Raw genomic sequence first — 21,321 nt, forward strand, 5'->3', positions numbered from 1 at the left:
CTACCTTACACCAGGCATTTTTGAGTTGGGCTGAATCCTCTTCACACAACGGCCTACAATACTCTCTAACACTCAATGGCTGCTCTGTTAAGTCTTTGTTAGGTGTACTATTTGATAGCAGTTAAGTTCACATCTCTAGCATTTGTAAAAACGCATTTTCCTTTTTAAAAATATATTTTAATTAAAATATGCTCTCAAAGTTAATTCATACATTCATGACCTCAAGGTTTGATTACTGTAATGCTTTACTGGATGGTTGTCAATGTGCATGCTTAATAAACCAACTCCAGCTGGTCATCGCGAACACAAAATTATTATTTTAATTCAAATAATGTAGTTTTGACTTACAGTGGCTTTCAGTTTCTTACATTTTTCACACTAGCACTACAACAATGTTGTAGATCTCAACAGTCACCTGGAGAGTGAATATTCAAATACTCTCTGCACTGTGTTTTACTTGTCAGCTGTCACAATATATGTGCATGAATCAGATATGAAAATATTAGTTATGTTACAGTAGTTATTTATAAGTTAATCCAAACTTAAAAAATCTAGCTTTATGTGCCTGCAACTTAGTTCTAATTGAAAATTGCATGTTAAATGATACAACACTTCATTTACATTAATGCAAGCAAATGTCACTTTATGGGACCATTTGTAACCATCAAACAGGTTACTGTATATTGCATAAAAAAGTTTGTGGCTTCATTATTTCATGAATAATACCTATCACTAGTAAAGAGTACAAAATTATGAGTTTTTATATTTTAACTCTTATTGAAGACTTGAAAAAGGCTTTGCTGACTTATCTTGATTTGACATTGATCACCAAGCAACATTTGAACATGATTTATCATCTGGACATTCATTTCAATAATAAGGCTAGATTTTTTTAAATATAATCTTTGTTTGACAAGCAAAAAACATCACTCTTCTTAAACATTTATAACACTGACTTATGCAGGTGCAATGCATTTATAACCTCTGATGCAAATAGAGTGTCAGATCATCTGTGTCATTTCATTTTACCTTCAATGAAATAATATCCGTGGCAGTCCTCTAAATTAAAAAAGGCAATGTTGCAATGGTCCAGCAAATAACAACTTAATTTACCCAGAAGAGAATTCATCTAAATGCAAAAAGAGACAATCAAGGATCTTATTCACGAGTAAATAAGTGAGTTGGAGGATCTCTCCAAATAAACAACACTAAAAGACTGGTTAACATTCACATGTTTTCGCGCAATATACTGTATGTGCATGGCTACAAATCACAGAAAACATCAGCTATGCAAATATTTATTAAACTAAAAGTTACTTTGAAAAAGACAGTATTATCTAAATAGTTATATATAGAAAATGATACGTTGAATGCTTAAAACACTTGATTTACATTCAAACAGTAAGTGACAATTTTGACAATCATATAATGATATAATCAGATAATGCTCTGAATAAAATCACAGAAGACATCAAGTGACTTAACAGTTAATCTAGTTAATAGTATTTCTCTTTGTTGAAGAACACAAATGTTTGCTCTATAACCATGTTTTCATATTTTGTTTTGTAATTAGACATTTAGGTTTATACTGACATGAAATTAAAAAGCACTTTACAAAGCAACATTTCAATAACATTTATCAAATGACAATTAACAAAAATGTCAAATTTTCAAGTTTTTCAATTGATGTCGTAGAAGAAAAGCAAAAGTAATTTGAAAGCTTATCAATTTTCCTGCCAAAGATGTTTAAAAAGGTTCAGTAACTGAAATGGGAAATACTAATTAATGTTTTATAGAGAGCAAAGACAGGAGAGCTTTCCAACACGCTGCAGATAAAGAACAGGCTGAACAAAACTAGCCAGAGAAAAACAAATAAAACTAAAATAAAAAAGTTCCTTAATATAATGTTGGCTTACAATGACAACAAATGCTGAAATAGAAAATGGTGCATAAATAATTATCATGCTCGCAGTAGTTATCAGAATGAGATGAAAAGCTCTTCTCTTCATGTGGTTTTCCTCCCCTCTCTCTCTCCCTCTCTCTCCTGGTCCTGACTGCTTCAGAGCTCTGAGAACAGCCACAAGACAAAACAACTGGATGGAGAGGAACAGAAGGAATTGCAGTGAGAAGAACCACAGATATACAATGTAGTATGGGATTATAGTAAATATGCAACATGTGCAAGACACGAGAGTGATTATCCAAGCTGCGGTGCAGCAGATCACTCTGTATCTGAGAGGTTTGTACTTCAGAAAGGTTACAGGATGGACCACTGCCAGGTAACGCTCAACACACATCAGACACTGAAACAGAGGACGACCAGTGATGGCTAGTCCTACTAAAAACGAAGTTAATGTTTTGAGGTGTGAAAACCAAATGAAACTAGCAAGTATAGAGAGCAAGTAATTCACACAGTAAGAAATCTCACAAATAGCCAGATTGAGGTTGAAAAACTCTTGCGCAACTTTACTTCCCTTTCCTGTGATGATAAGCCTTAAAACATAGGAGTTTATAGGAAGACCAAACAGCAAAAAAATGCTATACAGAGGAATGTTCATTTTGTCCACTATCCAAAAGTAATCAGTCATGGAGTTTGTAGATGCTTCAGATGTGGAGAAGTTCACTGAGTTATTCATCTTCTTTGAGTTTATCTTCTGTGTTCAGAAATGACATACATTTATATAAGTAAACTTAAATACAGTGAAAATGTCATTCACATTGCATGAAACAAAGGTTCTCAAACCTTGTATAATTCAGCAATTGTAAACAACAGAAAGTTTTAATATTGAATACTAAAATTCACAGGTCATTATTATACGTCACTTTTACACATTAAAGTAAGTCATTCTGTACAGCACAATAGCTAAGCAACTTAATAACACAAGACAAATGCAATCCAATATTAATAGACTTCTGAAAGTCAACAACATATACAACAAGTAGATATCAACACTCGCCTGAATATGTGTATAAATCTGTGAGGTAGACAGTCACAGTCACAGTCACTATAATATATATGCATGAACCAGATATGAAAATATTATAAGCAAATATGAGTGTAGACCGGAAAACTAATGCTGTGCAAACAGATGTTCACTGTTTCCACTGGGCTGAGTTGTGGAGTATGTAAATGTTTCAGGTGAGGTGAAGTTCACCGTAGAGTTGTTCATTTTTCTAATTTTGTCTCCCCTGCTCAAAACCTAAGAAATATATAAATAAATATAACAGCTCGGAAGCAGTAAAGTTTTAAAACAGCCTTAAAAATAAATAAATAAATAAATAAATGTTATATATATACATATACATAATCCTACCAAATACCTAAATTTAACAACTACAATACTAACTATTAATAAGTAGCAAATTAGATGAGGGAAAAGTAGTTAATAGTGAACAAGTGTTCCCTTTCAGTCGGTTACGTTCAACGTTACGAATGGGGTATATAAGGAGCAACGCGAGCAATTCGCATTCAAGCTTTCGCTTCGGAGCCGAGCACATCGCTTGCTGCAATCACCGGAGTGTTTACAAGCAAGAGCTGGTGTTGGTGTGACGGTGCGATTCAGCGGTTCGTCTGGGTTTCCTGCGACAGCTCCCGCGTTCCCCTGAGCGCTTCAACACCTCTAAAAGAGACAATTTCTCTCACAAAAGAGATACGGGCCGATTTGCATCTTTTTAAAGATGTAATTTCTCCCGTGTGTTTTTGGGTGAGGTCGATATATATCGCTCCTCGTGACGGTCACGATCATTGCCAGTTTCCATGCAAAGACGGCTCAAGAACGCTTCGCCTTCTCATGCCCTCTTTGCCACTTGGGAGTCAGACGAGTGCCCGCACTCCGCCCCCGTTAAGGGACGCTATGCCTTCCATGCCAGGGCTGTCTGCTCCACCACGCAGCCCCACTGTGGGTACGCCTGTAGTCCCCTTGACCCCGCTGGTTTGGTTCCTGGGTGCCTGGCTAGAGCTCCCCAGGCCTTCCCGCTGGCTCATCCGGACGCTCAGGCTCGGCTACGCGATTCAGTTCGCCCGGCGTCCCCCCCCATGTTTCGGGGTGTCCACGCGACGATGGTGGGCAAAGATGCCCTTGTCATGCGCACGGAGGTCGCGACCCTGCTGGCAAAGTGCGCAATAGAGCCGGTCCCTCCAGCCGACATGAAGTCCGGCTTTTACAGCGCTTACTTCATAGTACCCAAGAAGACAGGTGGGTTACGGCCAATCCTGGACCTGTGTGCCTTGAACCGAGCTCAGACTCCCGTTCAAGATGCTAACGCCCATGCGCATTTTCGAATGCATTCATCCGATGGATTGGTTTGCAGCGATCTACCTGAAGGACGCGTACTTTCATGTCTCCATTCTTCCTCGACACAGACCGTTTCTTCGGTTTGCTTTCGAGGGGCAGGCATATCAGTACAAGGTTCTCCCATTTGGGTTGGCCCTGGCACACAGCTGGCTGCTGGGCCTGCGCAAGTATGCGTTTCCCCCAGTGAGCCTTCTTGCACAGACATTGCGCAAGATCAGGGAGGACGAGGAGCAGGTCCTCATGGTTGCGCCTTTTTGGCCCAGCCAGACCTGGTTCCCCGAACTTGTACTCCTCGCGACAGCCCCTCCCTGGCAAATTCCTCTGAGGAGGGACGTTCTTTCTCAGAGACGGGGCACCCTCTGGCACCCACGTCCCGATCTGTGGAACCTACATGTGTGGGTTCTGGACGGGTCACAGAAGGTTTAGGTACCTTGCCACAGGTGGTAGCTACCATCACTTCAGCTAGAGCCATGTCCACCAGACATGCCCATGCTTTGAAGTGGAACCTCTTCGTCACTTGGTGTTCTTCACGGCGTGAGGACCCCTGGAAATGCCCAATTGGGTCAGTGCTTTCCTTTCTTCAGGAGGGGTTGGAACGAAGGCTGTCTCCTTCCACCCTCAAGGTCTATGTGGCTGCCATTTCGGCTCACCATGACCCTGTTGAAGGTAAGTCTCTTGGAAGGCACGATCTGATCATCAGGTTCCTGAGAGGAGCAAGGAGGCTCAATCCGCCTCGCCCTCAGCAAGACCCCTCTTGGGACCTCGCAGTGGTTCTATCAGCACAGCAGAGAGCTCCCTTCGAAACCTTGCTCTCAGTAGAGCTAAAGTTTTTATATTTGAAAACTATGTGCGCTCCGCACCTACATGGACAGAACTCGGTGCCTTAGGACCTCAGACCAGCTCTTTGTCTGTTACAGAGGCCAGCAGAAGGGAAAGGCTGTCTCCAAGCAGAGGTTATCCCACTGGATAGTGGATGCTATAGTTCTGGCTTATCCGGCTTGAGACCTGCCATGCCCCCTAGGGGTGAGAGCTCACTCAACTAGGAGCGTAGCTTCCTCCTGGGCACTGGCGCATGGCGCCTCGCTAGCAGACATCTGTAGAGCTGCGGGCTGGGCGACACCTAACACATTCGCAAGATTTTATAATCTCCGTGTAGAGCCCGTGTCCTCCCGGGTACTCGCCCCTTCGGGCCAGTAAGGACCTGCTCGTTGTCAATCCGTTTGCTGCGCCATTCCACTCCGCGGACTGGATGCGTGCGCTATTCCCCTCAGGTGAGTTCCTCAGTTCCACTGTTGATGTCAAACACTTGGATACATGCCCCTTGGTCAGCCATGTGTGGGACTAGGTGCTTCCATGTGTCGTGGTTCCCCTTCTGGGTAATCCCAAGTGTGTATGTCCACAGTAAGTCTCTCCGCAGCATGTGTCTTTCCCTTGGCAAGCCCCTTGCCAGCTCTGTCGTTGAAACTTCCACCCTGCGGGCTGGGTACCTCAAAGTTCTTATGTATCACCACCTTGGTAGATACCTGCCTTCTGTAAGTCCTCCCACGGACAGCCAGCCTGCTAGCATATGTCCAGCTGGAATATGCTACCCAGTGTATTCTGTGCGAGTTATAGGCCCTCACTCGTGCTGGCTCCTGAAGGAGGGAACGGAGACGTTACGTCTCCTTGCCACATCGCTGTTCCGCTGAACGGCCGGGTCACTGGCTTGGCTCCTCAGCGAAGACTTGAATGCGAGTTGCTCGCATTGCTCCTTATATAACCGCTCTGCTGGGCAGAGCTCGCGATGCAAATTCCGCAGACCAAGGTACTTTGTGTACCATTGGCTCGTTTTGTACCACTCAAAGGTGATTGGGCTCTCGGGCGAGATCCCATTCGTAACGTCTCCATTCCCTCCTTCAGGGAACGAGGGTTACATACATAACCAAGACGTTCCCTATTCTAAAGTGTAACCAAATTGGAATACAGAAACTAAATTTGGAAATTTGGATGTTTTGTTAAATGCAGTAAAATCAATAACCTGTGATTATTTAATTAACTTTAACTTTTATTTAATTGACAGAAAGAAAAGGAAAAGATTTACAAAATTTTCACTGTAACTTAAATGTATTTTGTAAATATAAACAAATTCTGATTTTGATCGCTGTAACACACTCCAGAATGTTTGGAAAGAGGCAAAATAAAAGTTTTGCAAACTATATACATCTAGAATCCAAAAATAATAATATTCTGATACTCTATTAGTAAAAACAATGTAGTGTTTACTCATATAGCCTACGTTCATACAGAAAATATCAAGTCGTTTGTAACCTGAATACTAAGTCTCTCTGGATTTATATAAATCTCTGTGCTGTGTTTTGTTTGTGACTGAATTCACAGCTGTCACGTAAATATATGTGCATGACTTCATCTGATACACATCACATAAAACATCAGATATGCAAATATCTAATTATTAAATATTTAATTTGAAAAAACATCTGAATTGTTTATTCTGTTTAGAAGAACTTCCAACCAGGAACATTTTCCAACCCGGTTCAGATAAAGAACAGGCTGAACAAAACAACCCAGCACGTTACAAAAAAGGCCAAAAGAAAAAAGTTCCTGAATATAATGTTGTGTCAGAATAAAAGAGAATCCTGAGATAGTAAACGGAGCATAGATAATAATAATGCTCACAATAGTTATTGAAATAAGATGAAATGCTCTTCTCTTCATGTGGTTTTCCTCTTTTCTCTCTCTCCCTCTCTCTCCTGGTCCTGACTGCTTCAGAGCTCTGAGAACAGCCACAAGACAAAACAACTGGATGGAGAAGAAAAGTAGGAACTGCAGTAAGAATAACACTTCAGAAATATAATCTGAGACTTTGCACATGCAGTAGAAACAGGAGCCAAGAGTGATTATCCAGACCACAGTGCAGCAGATCACTCTTTTTCTTAGAGTTTTGAATTTCAGAAAGGTTACAGGATGAACCACTGCCAGGAAATACTCAACACAGATCAGACACTGAAACAGAGGACGACCAGTGATGACATGTCCTAACAAAAACTCTGATAATATTGTGAGGTATGAAAACCAAATAAATCTAATAAGTATACGAGACAAACTATTCAGACAGTTGACAATCTCACAAACAGAGAGATTGAGGAGGAAGAACTCTGATGCGACTCCACTTCCTGTTCCTGTGATGATGAGCCATACCATGTAGGAGTGTGTAGGAAGACCAACCAGGAAATTGATGCAGTGCATATAGATTTCCAGACTTTCACCCAGCCCGATGAACTGAGTTGTGGAGTTTGTAGATGATTCAGGCGAGGTGAAGTTCACTGAAGAATTGTTCATCTCCTCTGTTTTTGTCATCTCAGCTCAAAACCTCAAGAGATATTTAAATAAATATAGATGTTGTGATCAATAGAAAACAAGAAGAGAACATTCAGAGTATATTAAACAAAATAATTTGTTACTTTTCAAATGATGTGCAATTCTACAATAGTCCAATATTAAATATTTAACATTTACAGCCAAGTCATTTTAATGCAAGTCGCTTCACATCCAAATAACATCAAATAAATGCAATCCAATCAACTCATTCATTAAGTTCTATATCAGTCATGTTTTATTTAAAAATAGAACCATCACTTACATTCTCATAGACTTCTTCCTGTAAACACAACAAAAATATTGAATATTAGTAAGCTGATCACTTGAAGAGTGAATGCCCAGTTTCTTGGCTTATAAAATCTCAGTGCTGTGTTTTGTAGACTGAATTCACAGCTGCCATAAGAATATATGTGAATGTCTTTATCTGCTACACTATACATCACATAAAACATGCTCAATCTTATCTGCTCACAAACGTTATACAATACATAATATTCACAGCAAAATGGAATACAAATGAGTTGAAAACAAGGAGTTATTAGCATTTGTCACCTGAAGAGTGAATGCCCAGTCTCTGCGAATGTACTGTACATGCATTTCTGCGCTGTGTTTTGTAGACTGACTTTGAAGCTGTCATAAGAATATGTGGATGACTTCATATGCTACACGTTACATAAAACATTAGATATGCAAATATTTATGACATTATTTATATACACAGGATTTAAAAAAAATAATTTTCAGTTTGATTTTGAATCTGCAACCTGTTAACATTGTACAAACTGAAACTAATAACAATTATTATAATTCTTATTTTAAAAAATGGTTGGTTGGGAAAATAGTAATGAATGAATTTATGAATCAATCAATCACATTTCCGAAATGGGATAAAACCTCACCACAGTCCTGTTCATGTTTCAGAAAGTATTGAACTTTCTTTTAGTGCCACACAGACACCTCACACTAAAACATCTGCAACACGTGTAAGCAGCATGACCGTCATAAAATGTGAACTTATACAACACTTGATTTACAATAAAACTACAATTTCTTAGTCTCTTACATGATGAAAGGAGTAAAGACTAGAAAAAGTTTATTTAATTGTGTAATGAAGAAGCTCTGCTTTTCTTTAGAAGAATATAAAATTGTGTTAAAACAATGTACCTAAAGATGTATTTATAATTTCATCTGATTGCCTACGGTTAAATTTGATCTTGACAAACTTGCTCACCAAGCAATATTTAAATATTTATCAACTGACCCTTATTAAACTTTAATACGCTCAAAATAAATAAATAAATAAATAAACAGATATTGAGGACAAAGAACTCCAATGCAACTCTGAATTAATATCAAATATAGACATTTGATATTAAAGGGACAAGAGCAACTTGAAAAGGATGGACAGTCTTGAACAGTGGGACAGTCAATGATTTCACGTGCCAATTTTCCCAGTCTCTCTAAATGTATATATATTTCTGTGCTGTGTTTTTTATATTGACTTTTAAATTGTCATAAGAATATATGTGCATTACCTCAAATGCTTCACATAAAACATCAGACTTGCAAATATTTATGAAAATACGTTATCTGTATAAACAGGATTAAAAGACAAAGCATTCCCATTCATTGTGGAAACTGCAACCTGGTATCACTGGACAAACTAAATATTGACAACAAAATCAATGAAAACCGTTGATAAATATAATCTTAAAATGTAATCTAAAATCTTAAAATGGGTCCTATAATGCACCGATAACCAGTGAAGAGATGCTAGGACCGGGGAAATGATTTCCTTTCATTCAAGTTGATTGAAATTGAAAAAAAAATAAAAAAAATAAAACAAGATTTAGTAATTTAAGTTTTTATTTAATTTACATGTCTAATAACCATATCTGATAAACACACTCAAAACAAGTAGTGGTTGTGTAGCTTTAAACAAACAGTGAATGACAGAGAGACGCATTATGATCTGAACCACTTTACACTGTAAATACAACACAGAAGCCATGTGAAGCTTCATTAAATATATATTAACATGTTCGACTATCATTAACACTAACGCAATTAAATTTAATTAAAAAAGAGAGTTTTTCTCCTCTCTCTATCTCACTCTCTCTCCTGGTCCTGACTGCTTCAGAGCTCTGAGAACAGCCACAAGACAAAACAACTGGATGGAGAAGGAGAGGAGGAACTGCAGTGAGAAGCAGCATACATAAATATACAAGTTACATGAGACCATAGTAAACCAGCAGCACAAACAGGAGCCAAGAGTGAATATCCAGACCACAGTGCAGCAGATCACTCTGTATCTGAGAGGTTTGTACTTCAGAAAGGTGACAGGATGAACCACTGCCAGGTAACGCTCAACACACATCAGACACTGAAACAGAGGACGACCAGTGATGCCTAGTCCTAATAAAAAATATTTTAATGTTTTGAGACTTGAAAACCAGCGATCAAGTGCATGAAGAAAAATGTTTAGAGTATTGGCCAGCTCACAAACAGAGAGATTCAGGATGAAGAATTCTGATGCAACTCCACTTCCTGTTCCTGTGATGATGAGCCATATTACATTTTATGTTTATGTGGAACAATCAAATGTACAACTATAAGTTTGTTTTTGATAGTGGATCATTTTTAATAAACATGCAGACAGTCACACAAATACATTCGATCAGATATTTAATGATCAATTTGAAAAGGGAAGGTTTTCTTTTCCCATACGTGATGAAATTATGCTGTGATTAAATTTTAGTTCCAGTGAAATAATCTCCGGGCAAGCATCCAAATAAAAAAAATATATGTATTTTGATAAAGCAATTTACTGCTAAAATAAAAATACAAATAAATAAATCACTGTTATGGTTCCAAATAGTCTATGGGAGGATCACAACAGAAATATACGGCTGGTGGTGAATGAATGTACAACAGCAGAGAAAACCCCATCTCCAAACCCAGAAAGACTACAATAACCCAAACAATCATGATGAAATGCAATGTAGAATGTCTGTTGAGCGGCCATCAAAATAAAATATTAGTTATATTATGATATTAAGCAAACAGTCTAATTCTCAAATGACTGCTAGTTAACATGTAGTTACAAAGTTATTTATAGGTAGCTGAATGTCTAAAGTGGACTATCAAAATAAAGTGTTACCCAAAACCTTATGGCTCTGGACGTAACAACCACAAACAAATCAAATCTATGAGTAATAACCACATGTAATGAGCACATAGAATGGAGTTAAAGTGGCTGTAAGAAGACTATGACATGGTTTGGTAAGATCTAAAAACATCATGATTTATGGAAAATGAAGACAGGAGAGTTTTCCAGCCCGGTTCAGATAAAGAACAGGCTGAACGAAACCACCCAAAATAAAACAAAATAATCCAACGATAAAAAGTTCAGGAATATACATTTTACTTAGAATGAAAATCAATCCTGGAACAATAAATGGCACATAGAGAACAAACATGGTCACAGTAGTTATTAGAATGATATAAAATGCTCTTCTCTTCATGTGGTTTTCCTCCTCTCTCTCTCTCACTCTCTCTCCTGGTCCTGACTGCTTCAGAGCTCTGAGAACAGCCACAAGACAAAACAACTGGATGAAGAAGAAGATGAGGAACTGCATCGAGAAGAAATATGAAAAAAAATAAAACAAGTCTAAAGTAAACATGCAGAATAAACAGGATCCAAGAGTGATTATCCAGGCCACAGTGCAGCAGATCACTCTGTATCTGAGAGGTTTGTACTTCAGAAAGGTTACAGGATGAACAACTGCCAGGTAACGCTCAACACACATCAGACACTGAAACAGAGGACGACCAGTGATGCCTAGACCTAATAAACACTCAGTTATTGTCTTGAGAATTGTACAATAATCCATTAGAGAGAGCAAAGAATTAAGAGAGTTACCAATCTCACAAACAGAGAGATTGAGGATGAAGAATTCTGATGTAACTCCACTTCCTGTTCCTGTGACAATGAGCCATAAAACATAGGAGTTTGTAGGAAAACCAAACAGAAAATTTAAAGTGTCCAGAATCTTCATTAGCACAAAGTACCAAGCACAAGTTGTTGAGTTTGTAGATGCTCCAAATGTGGTGTAGTTCTCTGTAGAGTTATCCATCTCCTTTGCTGCACCTTCAGCGCAAAAGCTCACAGAAAATGTAAAACTTCTATAAAATAAAATGGACAGGATATGGTTGGAGATAAAAAAAAAAAAAAAAAATCATAATTTACTCATAATGTCAAGTATAAGTATAACTCATGGTATAAGTCATGGTTGTCATGTGACACAGCAGCTACGCACTGTATAACAGATTTACATGTTTTATTTATTTATTTTTCCTTTTTATTCTAAACAATTCCAAACATGCTTAATATATCAGGAACTATCTCTATTCTCAAATATGTGTAAGTAAGCGCGTTTTGCACCTTTATAGATTATTATCAATATATGGTGATGGGTAGTGTAATCTATTAACACATAAGAACCCGACTTTTTACTTAAGTGCCACATCATGCCATAAAATATTTTTAATACAACCGAATTTGCATTTAATGTAAATTTTAATAACAATATTTTAAGTTAGTTATTTTAACACTTTCATTTTATAGAAAGTAAAGAACTTTTACATTATCAAAGAACATTTTCATTCAGTCTAGCCAGAGTTCAGGCACTCTCAAAAACTCCCATTAAAATCACTGAAGCACTTTACATTATGAAACGAATATCTTACTTACATTCGTATACACATCTGCCCTGTTTTGTTGTTTCTGATGAGAGTATTCGCTAAATAATTCAGTCAGCGAGCAAGTGAACAAACATCTCGGTTACGTATGTAACCTTGGTTCCCTGAATAGGGAACGAGATGCTGCGGTGACGTCACCACGTATGGGAACACCTCTGGTGTGACGAATGTCTGAAGCCCTATACCATCCCGCCAATCCTATTGGCCAAATGGCGCATAGCACCACCCTGCGCATGCGCGCGCATGATATACCTGGGTGCAGCGCGCCATTTCGCTCAGATTTCATGACTGAAGATGAAGAGTTATCAAGGTACGGAACGGCCAGAACCGCAGCATCTCGTTCCCTATTCAGGGAACCAAGGTTACATACGTAACCGAGATGTTCCCTATCATAGGTCACTTCGATGCTGCGGTGACGTCACCACGTATGGGAACGATATACCAAAACGCCTGACGTACCTGATAACTGAGATCCGAGGAAGCAACTGCTCAAGCGGAGAGAACCCGGGAGCCAGGGGCCATCCTCACATCCAGACTGTAGGATTTGATAAAAGTGCTCGGTGAGGACCATCCTGCCGCAGCACAGATATCATCCATAGAAGAGCCACTGAGAAAAGCTTGAGAAGAAGCTACAGCTCGAGTGGAATGAGCCTTAACCCCTAAGGGTGAAGCGAGTCCGCGCGCCTCATAGGCCAAAGAAATCGCCTCCACCAGCCAATGGGACATGCGCTGTTTTGTAACTGCATGGCCCTTACTTTTATGTCCAAAGCAGACAAACAGCTGGTCAGAACCACGCCAAGGAGCTGTGCGATCCACATAAGTCTTTAAAGCTCTCACAGGGCAAAGACTTAGATCTCCTGACCCGGCCTCGGCAGGCGAAAAAGCTTCCAGAACCACCTGCTGAAAGCGAAAAGGGTTAGATGCGACCTTAGGAACATAGTTAGGCCTGGGCCGCAGCAGCACCTTCACAGAGCCTGGTGCAAATTCCATGCATGAGGGTGAAACAGAAAGAGCCTGTAAATCCCCAACTCTCTTGAGGGAGGATAAAGCCATGAGAAGAAGTGTTTTCAACGTCAGGATTTTATCCGATACGGTCTCCAAGGGCTCAAACGGATGCCCTGATAAACCTAACAACACAATGGATAAATCCCATGAAGGAACTCGCACAGGGCGGAAAGGCCTCAGCCGTCGCGCACCCTGTATGAAACGAGAAACTAATGGATGACGCCCCACAGAGGCACCGCCTATGCATTCGTGGTAAGCTGAAATGGCTGCCACGTAAACCTTTAAAGTGGCTGGTGTAACGCCATCCGAGAAACGCTCCTGGAGGAACTCCAGCACTGAAGCCACTGGGCAGTAAACTGGATCCACATTATGATTACCACACCAGGCTGTAAACAGTCTCCACTTGAAAGCATATAAGCGTCTCGTAGAAGCTGCTCTAGAACTCAATATAGTCTCAGTAGTTTCAGCAGAAAGACCGGGACATACTAACGCACTCCGCTCAGTGGCCACGCCCACAGTTTCCACAGATCTGGCCTCGGGTGCCAAATCAGCCCCTGTGCTTGTGATAATAAATCCTGTCTGATGGGAATCTCCCACGGAGAGCTCGCTAGCAGACTGATCAGATCCGCAAACCACGGCTGCGTGTGCCATCGCGGAGCCACCAGCAGCAGCTGTTCCACTCTGTCCCGGCGTAATCTGCATAATACCGCTGGGATCAAACGAATCGGAGGAAAAGCATACAGACTGGTCTTGGGCCAGCTGTGAGCTAACGCATCCACGCCCAGGGGCGATGGGGAGCGTAGGGAGAACCATAGCGGGCAATGCGTAGTCATGCTCGATGCGAATAAATCCACTTTCGCTTTGCCGAATATCCGCCATAAAAGATCCACCGTCTGGGGGTGTAATCGCCATTCTCCCTGTTCCAGAGCCTGTCTGGATAGCAGATCCGCTCCGAAATTCAATCGTCCGGGGACATGAATGGCCCGGATCGAGAGAAACTTGTCCCGAGACCACAGAAGAACACGCCTCGCCAGCCTGCACAGGGGGCGAGAGCGCAATCCTCCTTGATGGTTCAGATAAGACACAACCGCTGTGTTGTCTGATCTGAGTAGCACATGACGGCCGATCAGCAGATCCGAGAAATACTGGAGAGCCAGAAAAACTGCCAGTAATTCCAGTCTGTTTATATGCCAGCCGCGCTGAGCCGCTGTCCACACTCCGTGGGCTGGTCGCCCTCGACACACAGCTCCCCAACCAGTCAAAGACGCGTCCGTCGTGACAGTCTCTCGGAAAGCATAAATTCCCAATCGAACTCCTGACAGGAGAAATTCGGTTGACATCCAAATTTTCAGCGACATCACACACCGCCGTGTCACCGAAATCGTGCGATGCGGGAGACAACGGGGTGAAATATTCCGCCTTTTCGTCCACCACTGAAAAGGGCGCATTTGAAGCAATCCCAGACGAATCACGGGGGATGCTGCTGCCATTAGACCCAAGAGCCTGAGGCACAATCTCACCGTCACCGTGCGACCCGCTTTGAAGTGCCGCACGCATGACGCAATCGACTGAGCGCGCGGGAGAGAAAGCTTCGCTGTCATCGCGCGAGAGTCCAGATCTATTCCAAAAAAAGTTATCCGTTGAGAGGGAGTTAAAACACTCTTCTTGAAATTTGTTCGTAAGCCCAGGCTGTTTAAATGATTCAGCACAAGATCTCGGTGAGAGTGTGCTTGAGTCCGCGATTGCGCTAGCACCAGCCAATCGTCCAAATAGTTCAACACACGAACGCCCTGGAGCCGCAACGGGGCCAGAGCTGCGTCCATGCACTTTGAGAACGTACGGGGCGCTAAAGCCAAGCCAAAGGGAAGAACGCGGTACTGATACGCTTTGCCCTCTAAAGCGAATCTGAGGAACTTCCTGTGTCTCTTGACGATCTGAATATGGAAATACGCATCCTTCAGATCGATCGTAATAAACCAATCGCTTGGTCGGATCTGAGACAGAATATTTTTCACCGTCAACATCTTGAATTTGCTCGGTCTGAGTGCAAGATTCAGACGGCGTAAATCCAGAATGGGTCGTAACCCGCCGTCTTTTTTCGGTACCACGAAATAACGGCTGTAAAAACCTGTCTCCATCTGAGAGGGGTGTACTTCTTCTATAGCCCCTTTGCTCAGCAGAGCTGACATTTCTTGTCGCAGCACCGCCATTTCTGTAGACTTCACCGTAGTGGGAAGAATTCCGCGGAAAGGAGGCGGGCCTTTCCGAAACTGAATGGTGTATCCGTGACAAACCGTGCGTAACACCCATTGAGGAATGCCGGGCAAGCGTTCCCACGCGGCCCGAAACAATATTAACGGTTTCAAAGCTTCCGCTCCCAGCAACGCCGTCATACGCGTTAAAACGACCGGACACGAAAAACCCGTGGTGTTCGTGCACCGGGGAAGCGTATGCGCCGGAGTCGTTGCGTTCCATTGAGTATAATCCTGAAACGTGTCCACGGCAGGAATTAGGCCAACAGATGGAACATCGGGCTCTGCCGCTAGCGAAAAAGCGGCGGCTGTGTGAGCCGTCATAAACGGGCCGTTTGTGTAGGGTCCTTGAGTCGTACCTCGAACTCCGAAAGCAGGATTGCGCAGAGTGTCTGAGGGAGCGACTGTCATTACAGCTCGATCCAATGTTGCTCGAGGCGCTGTTAGCGGCGAGACAATCAATGTTTGAGCATGGGGACTGCAATGAGAGTGTGGGATGCGCGAAAGCGGTCCGACAGCGCTCTCTAGCGGAGGGCACAGTCCCTGGCAAGCAGCAAAAAGATCAGGAGCTGCTATTCGGCACCCGAGAACGAGAGGCTTTAGCCGTCGAGGTCAGGTTCAAACGCTTACGTTGACGCTGGTGCGCCGGAGGAAAAACCCTAGGGCCCCAGTCCTTACGAGGAGGCGCCATGGGTGTAGGTTCCTCTCGAGAGGCTGCTCGCTGGCGGTGAGAGGAGGTTGAGCGAGAACGCGCGGGCGCTTGCCGGCGTTCGACCTCCCTGGGTCTGCGGGGAATCAGCTGGCGGAAAGCGGCTGATTGCTGTTTCGCTGCCCTGAACTTCTCCACTACTGACGTGACAGCCTCACCGAACAATCCATCCCTGGAGACAGGGGCATCCATCAGGAAAGATTTATCCTTCTCCTTAATATCGGTGAGATTAAGCCAGAGGTGGCGCTCAACCGAAATCAAACCGGCCATAGTACGGCCCACTGCACGAGCGGTATGTTTGGTAGCGCGTAGCGCCAAATCCGTAGCTCTACGCAGTTCTTTAACTGCCTCCGGTGTGATGCCCTCACCTTCATCCAATTCCTTCAATAACTCCGCCTGGTAGGCCTGAAGGACCGCCATAGAGTGGAGCGACGCAGCCGCCTGACCAGCTGCCATGTAGGATTTACCCACCAAACTAGACGTGACTCGACACGCCTTCGAAGGAAGAAGGGGGCGAGACATCCAAGCCGCGGCCGAACTAGGCGCAAGGTGTTCGGCGAGAGTCTCTTCCACCGGGGGCATCATAGTATAGCCATGGTTCGCCATATCAGAAACGGTGGCGAAATCCGCGGCCGCGGCGTTAGTAATCCGCGCCGAAAATGGCTGTTTCCAGGACCTCGAAACCTCCTGGTGGAGGTCCGGGAAAAAAGGCAAAGGCCTCCGGGGCTGTGTAGGTGTCCGACTGGTTAAAAAACGGTCGTCCAGCTTGGAAGAAGGTTGGGCCTCGGCCTTGTCAACCTCCCAGTCTAGCCCCAATTTACCCACCGCACGAGAAACCACATCCAACAGCTCACTGTAGGAGGGGGAAACACGCCTCTCCTGTCCGCTAGGAGGAAGAGGGCTAGTGTCGGTCGCGAAGTCCTCAGACCCCGAGGCCGCGGTGGATAAAACATCGTCGTCATAGCGTCCACAACCGAAGGAGATGGCGGTGCATGCCTCCGGTGTGGGAAGTAAATCCTCATTAGAGAAGACGACGGGCTCAGTATAAGTTTTATTCTGCAGCAGGGTAGGGGAGAGCGAGCGATGTGGAGAATATTCCAGCGCTGCGCTGTCCACAAAATCCATGTCGCACGTGTCACCCCAGGCCCTCGCCTCGTGCGGTGCCTCGGCAGTCGCAGAGGTGACCTGACGGGGGTTAGACTCGAGGGCGACATTAGAGAAAACTTCCACCCTGGAGCGCAGTACTCTGAGCCGCAGGCCATCACAATGGGGACAGGAAGAAAGGCCGCTAAGCGCCGCCTGTGCGTGATGTAAACCAAGACATACTACGCACCTGTCATGAGTGTCCCCCGCCGTGATGTACCTGGTACATGGCTCCTTACATTTTCGAAAGCTCATCGCGTCCGCGAAGAGGAGTTAACACTGCTCGAAGAGATCGCTGGAGAACGCGAGACGATAGGGCACAGATGATTCGCTATTCCTGAAGGAATGAAATCTGAGCGAAATGGCGCGCTGCACCCAGGTATATCATGCGCGCGCATGCGCAGGGTGGTGCTATGCGCCATTTGGCCAATAGGATTGGCGGGATGGTATAGGGCTTCAGACATTCGTCACACCAGAGGTGTTCCCATACGTGGTGACGTCACCGCAGCATCGAAGTGACCTATGATAGGGAAACACAGTGTTTCAGTGATGACTCTTCTGCATGTCTCTGATTGGCCATTGCATTCATAAGCGCAACAGAATCGTTTCTGATTGGTTATCACGAAGCGTTGTACGAACGCGTCTGTCTCTGGCTCAGTGCCAGCCAGCGAACACAGATTAGAATTTAGCATCTGATGCTGTGCACTGAACGATCTAATAACACCGGTGTGATTGTATTGAATATATATATATATATATAAATTAATTGGCTTTTTTTTTTTTTTTTTTTTTTTTTCGTTTGGAAGCATCTAAAATCCACTTGGCTCAGAAATCTGAGGGGGAACGTGCCCCCTCACTTTGAATGGGCATGACGCCTCTGCTGGCAGGGCAAGCTGATGACGATGCTTATGATGAATGCAATATAAAATGTTCACTTTGATTCTCATTTATGACTTTCAAGCAGTATCAGACTTCACATATACAGATTGAGCTTTAATAATAATAATAATAATGATAATAATTCAGTGTGATTATATGAAATAATCAGGGGATACGTAAAATATTGAAATTGTTATATGACTAAAGTATAGTTTAATGCAAGAATTTCTACATTTAAGGTGACAATGTCATTTATGAAGAGTTTTATTAGATAAACAAATGACAGACTGGCAGCAACCACATCTAATAAACATATGGAATGCAGTTAATATGAATATGAGAAAGTCAAGTATTGAATTGTATAAGTAAGGGGGTGGATCACTCTGAATAATCAGAAAACTGAATGACAGAGAAACATTCTAACATGTTCTGGTATCATAAATGCTAATATACAGGAAACAATTTATTGTAAATGAAAAAAAAAACAAAATCACAAAATTAATGCTAAATACAAAACATGGTTTGGTTCTGGAAATGTAATAAAATAAACAATAAATAAATAAATAAATAAACAGATATTGAGGACAAAGAACTCTAATGCAACTCCGAATTAATATCAAATATAGACATTTGATATTAAAGGGACAAGAGCAACTTGAAAAGGATGGACAGTCTTGAACAGTGGGACAGTCAATGATTGTACGTGCCAATTTTCCCAGTCTCTCTGAATGTATAAATATTTCTGTGCTGTGTTTTTTATATTGACTTTTAAGCTGTCATAAGAATATATGTGCATTACCTCAAATGCTTCACATAAAACATCAGACTTGCAAATATTTATGAAAATACGTTATCTGTATAAACAGGATTAAAAGACAATTCATTCCCATTCATTGTGGAAACTGCAACCTGGTATCACTGGACAAACTAAATATTGACAACAAGATCAATGATAACCGTTCAAAACTATAATCTTAAAATGTAATCTAAAATCTTAAAATGGGTCCTATAATGCACCGATAACCAGTGAAGAGATGCTAGGACCGGGGAAATGATTTCCTTTCATTCAAGTTGATTGAAATTGAAAAAAATTAATAAAACAAGATTTAGTAATTTAAGATTTAATTTCATTCACATTTATAATAACCATATCTGATAAACACACTCAAAACAAATGTAATCTTTATGGAAATAAAAAAGAACAAACAAATGTACAGCTATTAGTCAGCTGTGTTGCTCTTAACAAACAGTGAATGACAGAGCGACGCATTATGATCTGAGCCACTTTACACTGTAAATACAGCACAGTAGCCACATGTGAAGCTTCATTAAATATATATTAACATGTTCGACTATCATTAACACTAACGCTAATTAAATTAAATTAATTAAAATTCAATAAAAAAAGAGAGTTTTCCAACCCGGTTCAGATAAAGTACAGGCTGAACAAAACCAGCCAGTACATAACAAAAAAAAGCAACAGAAAAAGCTTCCTGAAAATAACCTCGAGTCAGAATACAATGTAACCCTGAGACAATATACGGCACATATGTGATAAACATGCTCGCAGAAGTTATCAGAATCAGATAAAATGCTCTTCTCTTCATGTGGTTTTTCTCCTCTCTCTCTCTCGCTCTCTCTCCTGGTCCTGACTTCTTCAGAGCTCTGAGAACAGCCACAAGACAAAACAACTGGATGGAGAAGGAGAGGAGGAACTGCAGTGAGAAGCAGCATACATAAATATACAAGTTACATGAGACCATAGTAAACCAGCAGCACAAACAGGAGCCAAGAGTGAATATCCAGACCACAGTGCAGCAGATCACTCTGTATCTGAGAGGTTTGTACTTCAGAAAGGTGACAGGATGAACCACTGCCAGGTAACGCTCAACACACATCAGACACTGAAACAGAGGATGACCAGTGATGCCTAGTCCTAAGAAAAAATATTTTAATGCTTTGAGAATTGAAAACCAGCGATCAAGTACATGAAGAAAAATGTTTAGAGTATTGGCCAGCTCACAAACAGAGAGATTCAGGATGAAGAATTCTGATGCAACTCCACTTCCTGTTCCTGTGATGATGAGCCATGTCACATAGAAGTGTGTAGGAAAACCGAACAGGAAATTGAAGCTGTGCAGACAAAGATCCAAAATTTTTAGCAGCCCAATGTGTTGAGTTGTGGAGAATGTAGATGATTCCGGTATGAAGTTATCTGTACAGTTATTCATCTCGTTTCGTCTCTCGGCTCAAAATCTCTCAGGAAATGTAGGCTTTCTATCAAGAGAAAATAGTTTCCAATAAATGAACCTAAATTGCATGCACTTTCAAAGCTGCTATGAATGATTTTACACCATGATTTGTTTATCACCCAAAATTGGTGTTCCCAAGTTCGGACACAAAAGGTTTGTTATTGAAGGTTTTTTTTTTTTTCTTTCTTTTTTTTTTTTTTTTTTGGAAAATCATGCTATACTGTACAAAATATATTTATTTATTTATTTAAAAAATTTTAAACAATTTTTTAAGTCTCTGGGAATATGGAGTGCATAAATAACGTCACTTCACTTTTGAACCTTGTTTACCCCCATAAATGAGACGTTTTAGTACCTAAAATATACATATCAGTATATTTTGAAAGATTACCACCCCATTGGCAGCTTTTATATCTTCATGGTCTGCATATAAAATGCTGACATTTGCAAAGTATCTGATTTTAGAAAAAAAAAATCAAAGCTGCTGTCCCATTTCAACAGAACAGAATAGTTTTTCAAAACCAATTTTAGAATTGCTTATGGTGAACACAACATAAAATGCTCAACATGATACTCACCTCAAGCACAAACAGTAGAATAAGTTGCATAAGTTGCATAAGGTTAAATACAGTATAGTTTAGTAAACC

At 41.6% G+C, this 21,321-nt stretch overlaps 3 protein-coding genes across 3 annotated transcripts; all 3 read right to left on the reverse strand.

Moving 5' to 3' along the window:
- Positions 1 to 1,790: 1,790 nt before the first annotated feature.
- Positions 1,791 to 3,170, reverse strand: LOC113063687 (C-C chemokine receptor type 8-like). The gene is made up of 2 exons (XM_026234017.1): positions 3,098 to 3,170; positions 1,791 to 2,566 (listed from the first exon to the last, which is right to left on the reverse strand). Exons 1-2 carry the CDS (start codon positions 3,168 to 3,170, stop codon positions 1,791 to 1,793), a joined length of 849 nt encoding a protein of 282 aa, XP_026089802.1.
- A 3,659-nt stretch (positions 3,171 to 6,829) lies between these two features.
- Positions 6,830 to 7,634, reverse strand: LOC113063688 (C-C chemokine receptor type 8-like). The gene is made up of 2 exons (XM_026234018.1): positions 6,946 to 7,634; positions 6,830 to 6,845 (listed from the first exon to the last, which is right to left on the reverse strand). Exons 1-2 carry the CDS (start codon positions 7,632 to 7,634, stop codon positions 6,830 to 6,832), a joined length of 705 nt encoding a protein of 234 aa, XP_026089803.1.
- A 12,214-nt stretch (positions 7,635 to 19,848) lies between these two features.
- On the reverse strand, positions 19,849 to 20,657 carry LOC113063689 (uracil nucleotide/cysteinyl leukotriene receptor-like). Its single transcript, XM_026234020.1, has 2 exons — positions 19,950 to 20,657; positions 19,849 to 19,864 (listed from the first exon to the last, which is right to left on the reverse strand). The coding sequence occupies exons 1-2, from the start codon at positions 20,651 to 20,653 to the stop codon at positions 19,849 to 19,851; spliced, it is 720 nt and encodes a 239-aa protein (XP_026089805.1). The 5' UTR covers positions 20,654 to 20,657.
- Positions 20,658 to 21,321: the final 664 nt, after the last annotated feature.

The sequence above is a fragment of the Carassius auratus genome, chromosome 46 (assembly GCF_003368295.1).
Source record: "Carassius auratus strain Wakin chromosome 46, ASM336829v1, whole genome shotgun sequence".
Lineage (NCBI taxonomy): Eukaryota > Metazoa > Chordata > Actinopteri > Cypriniformes > Cyprinidae > Carassius > Carassius auratus.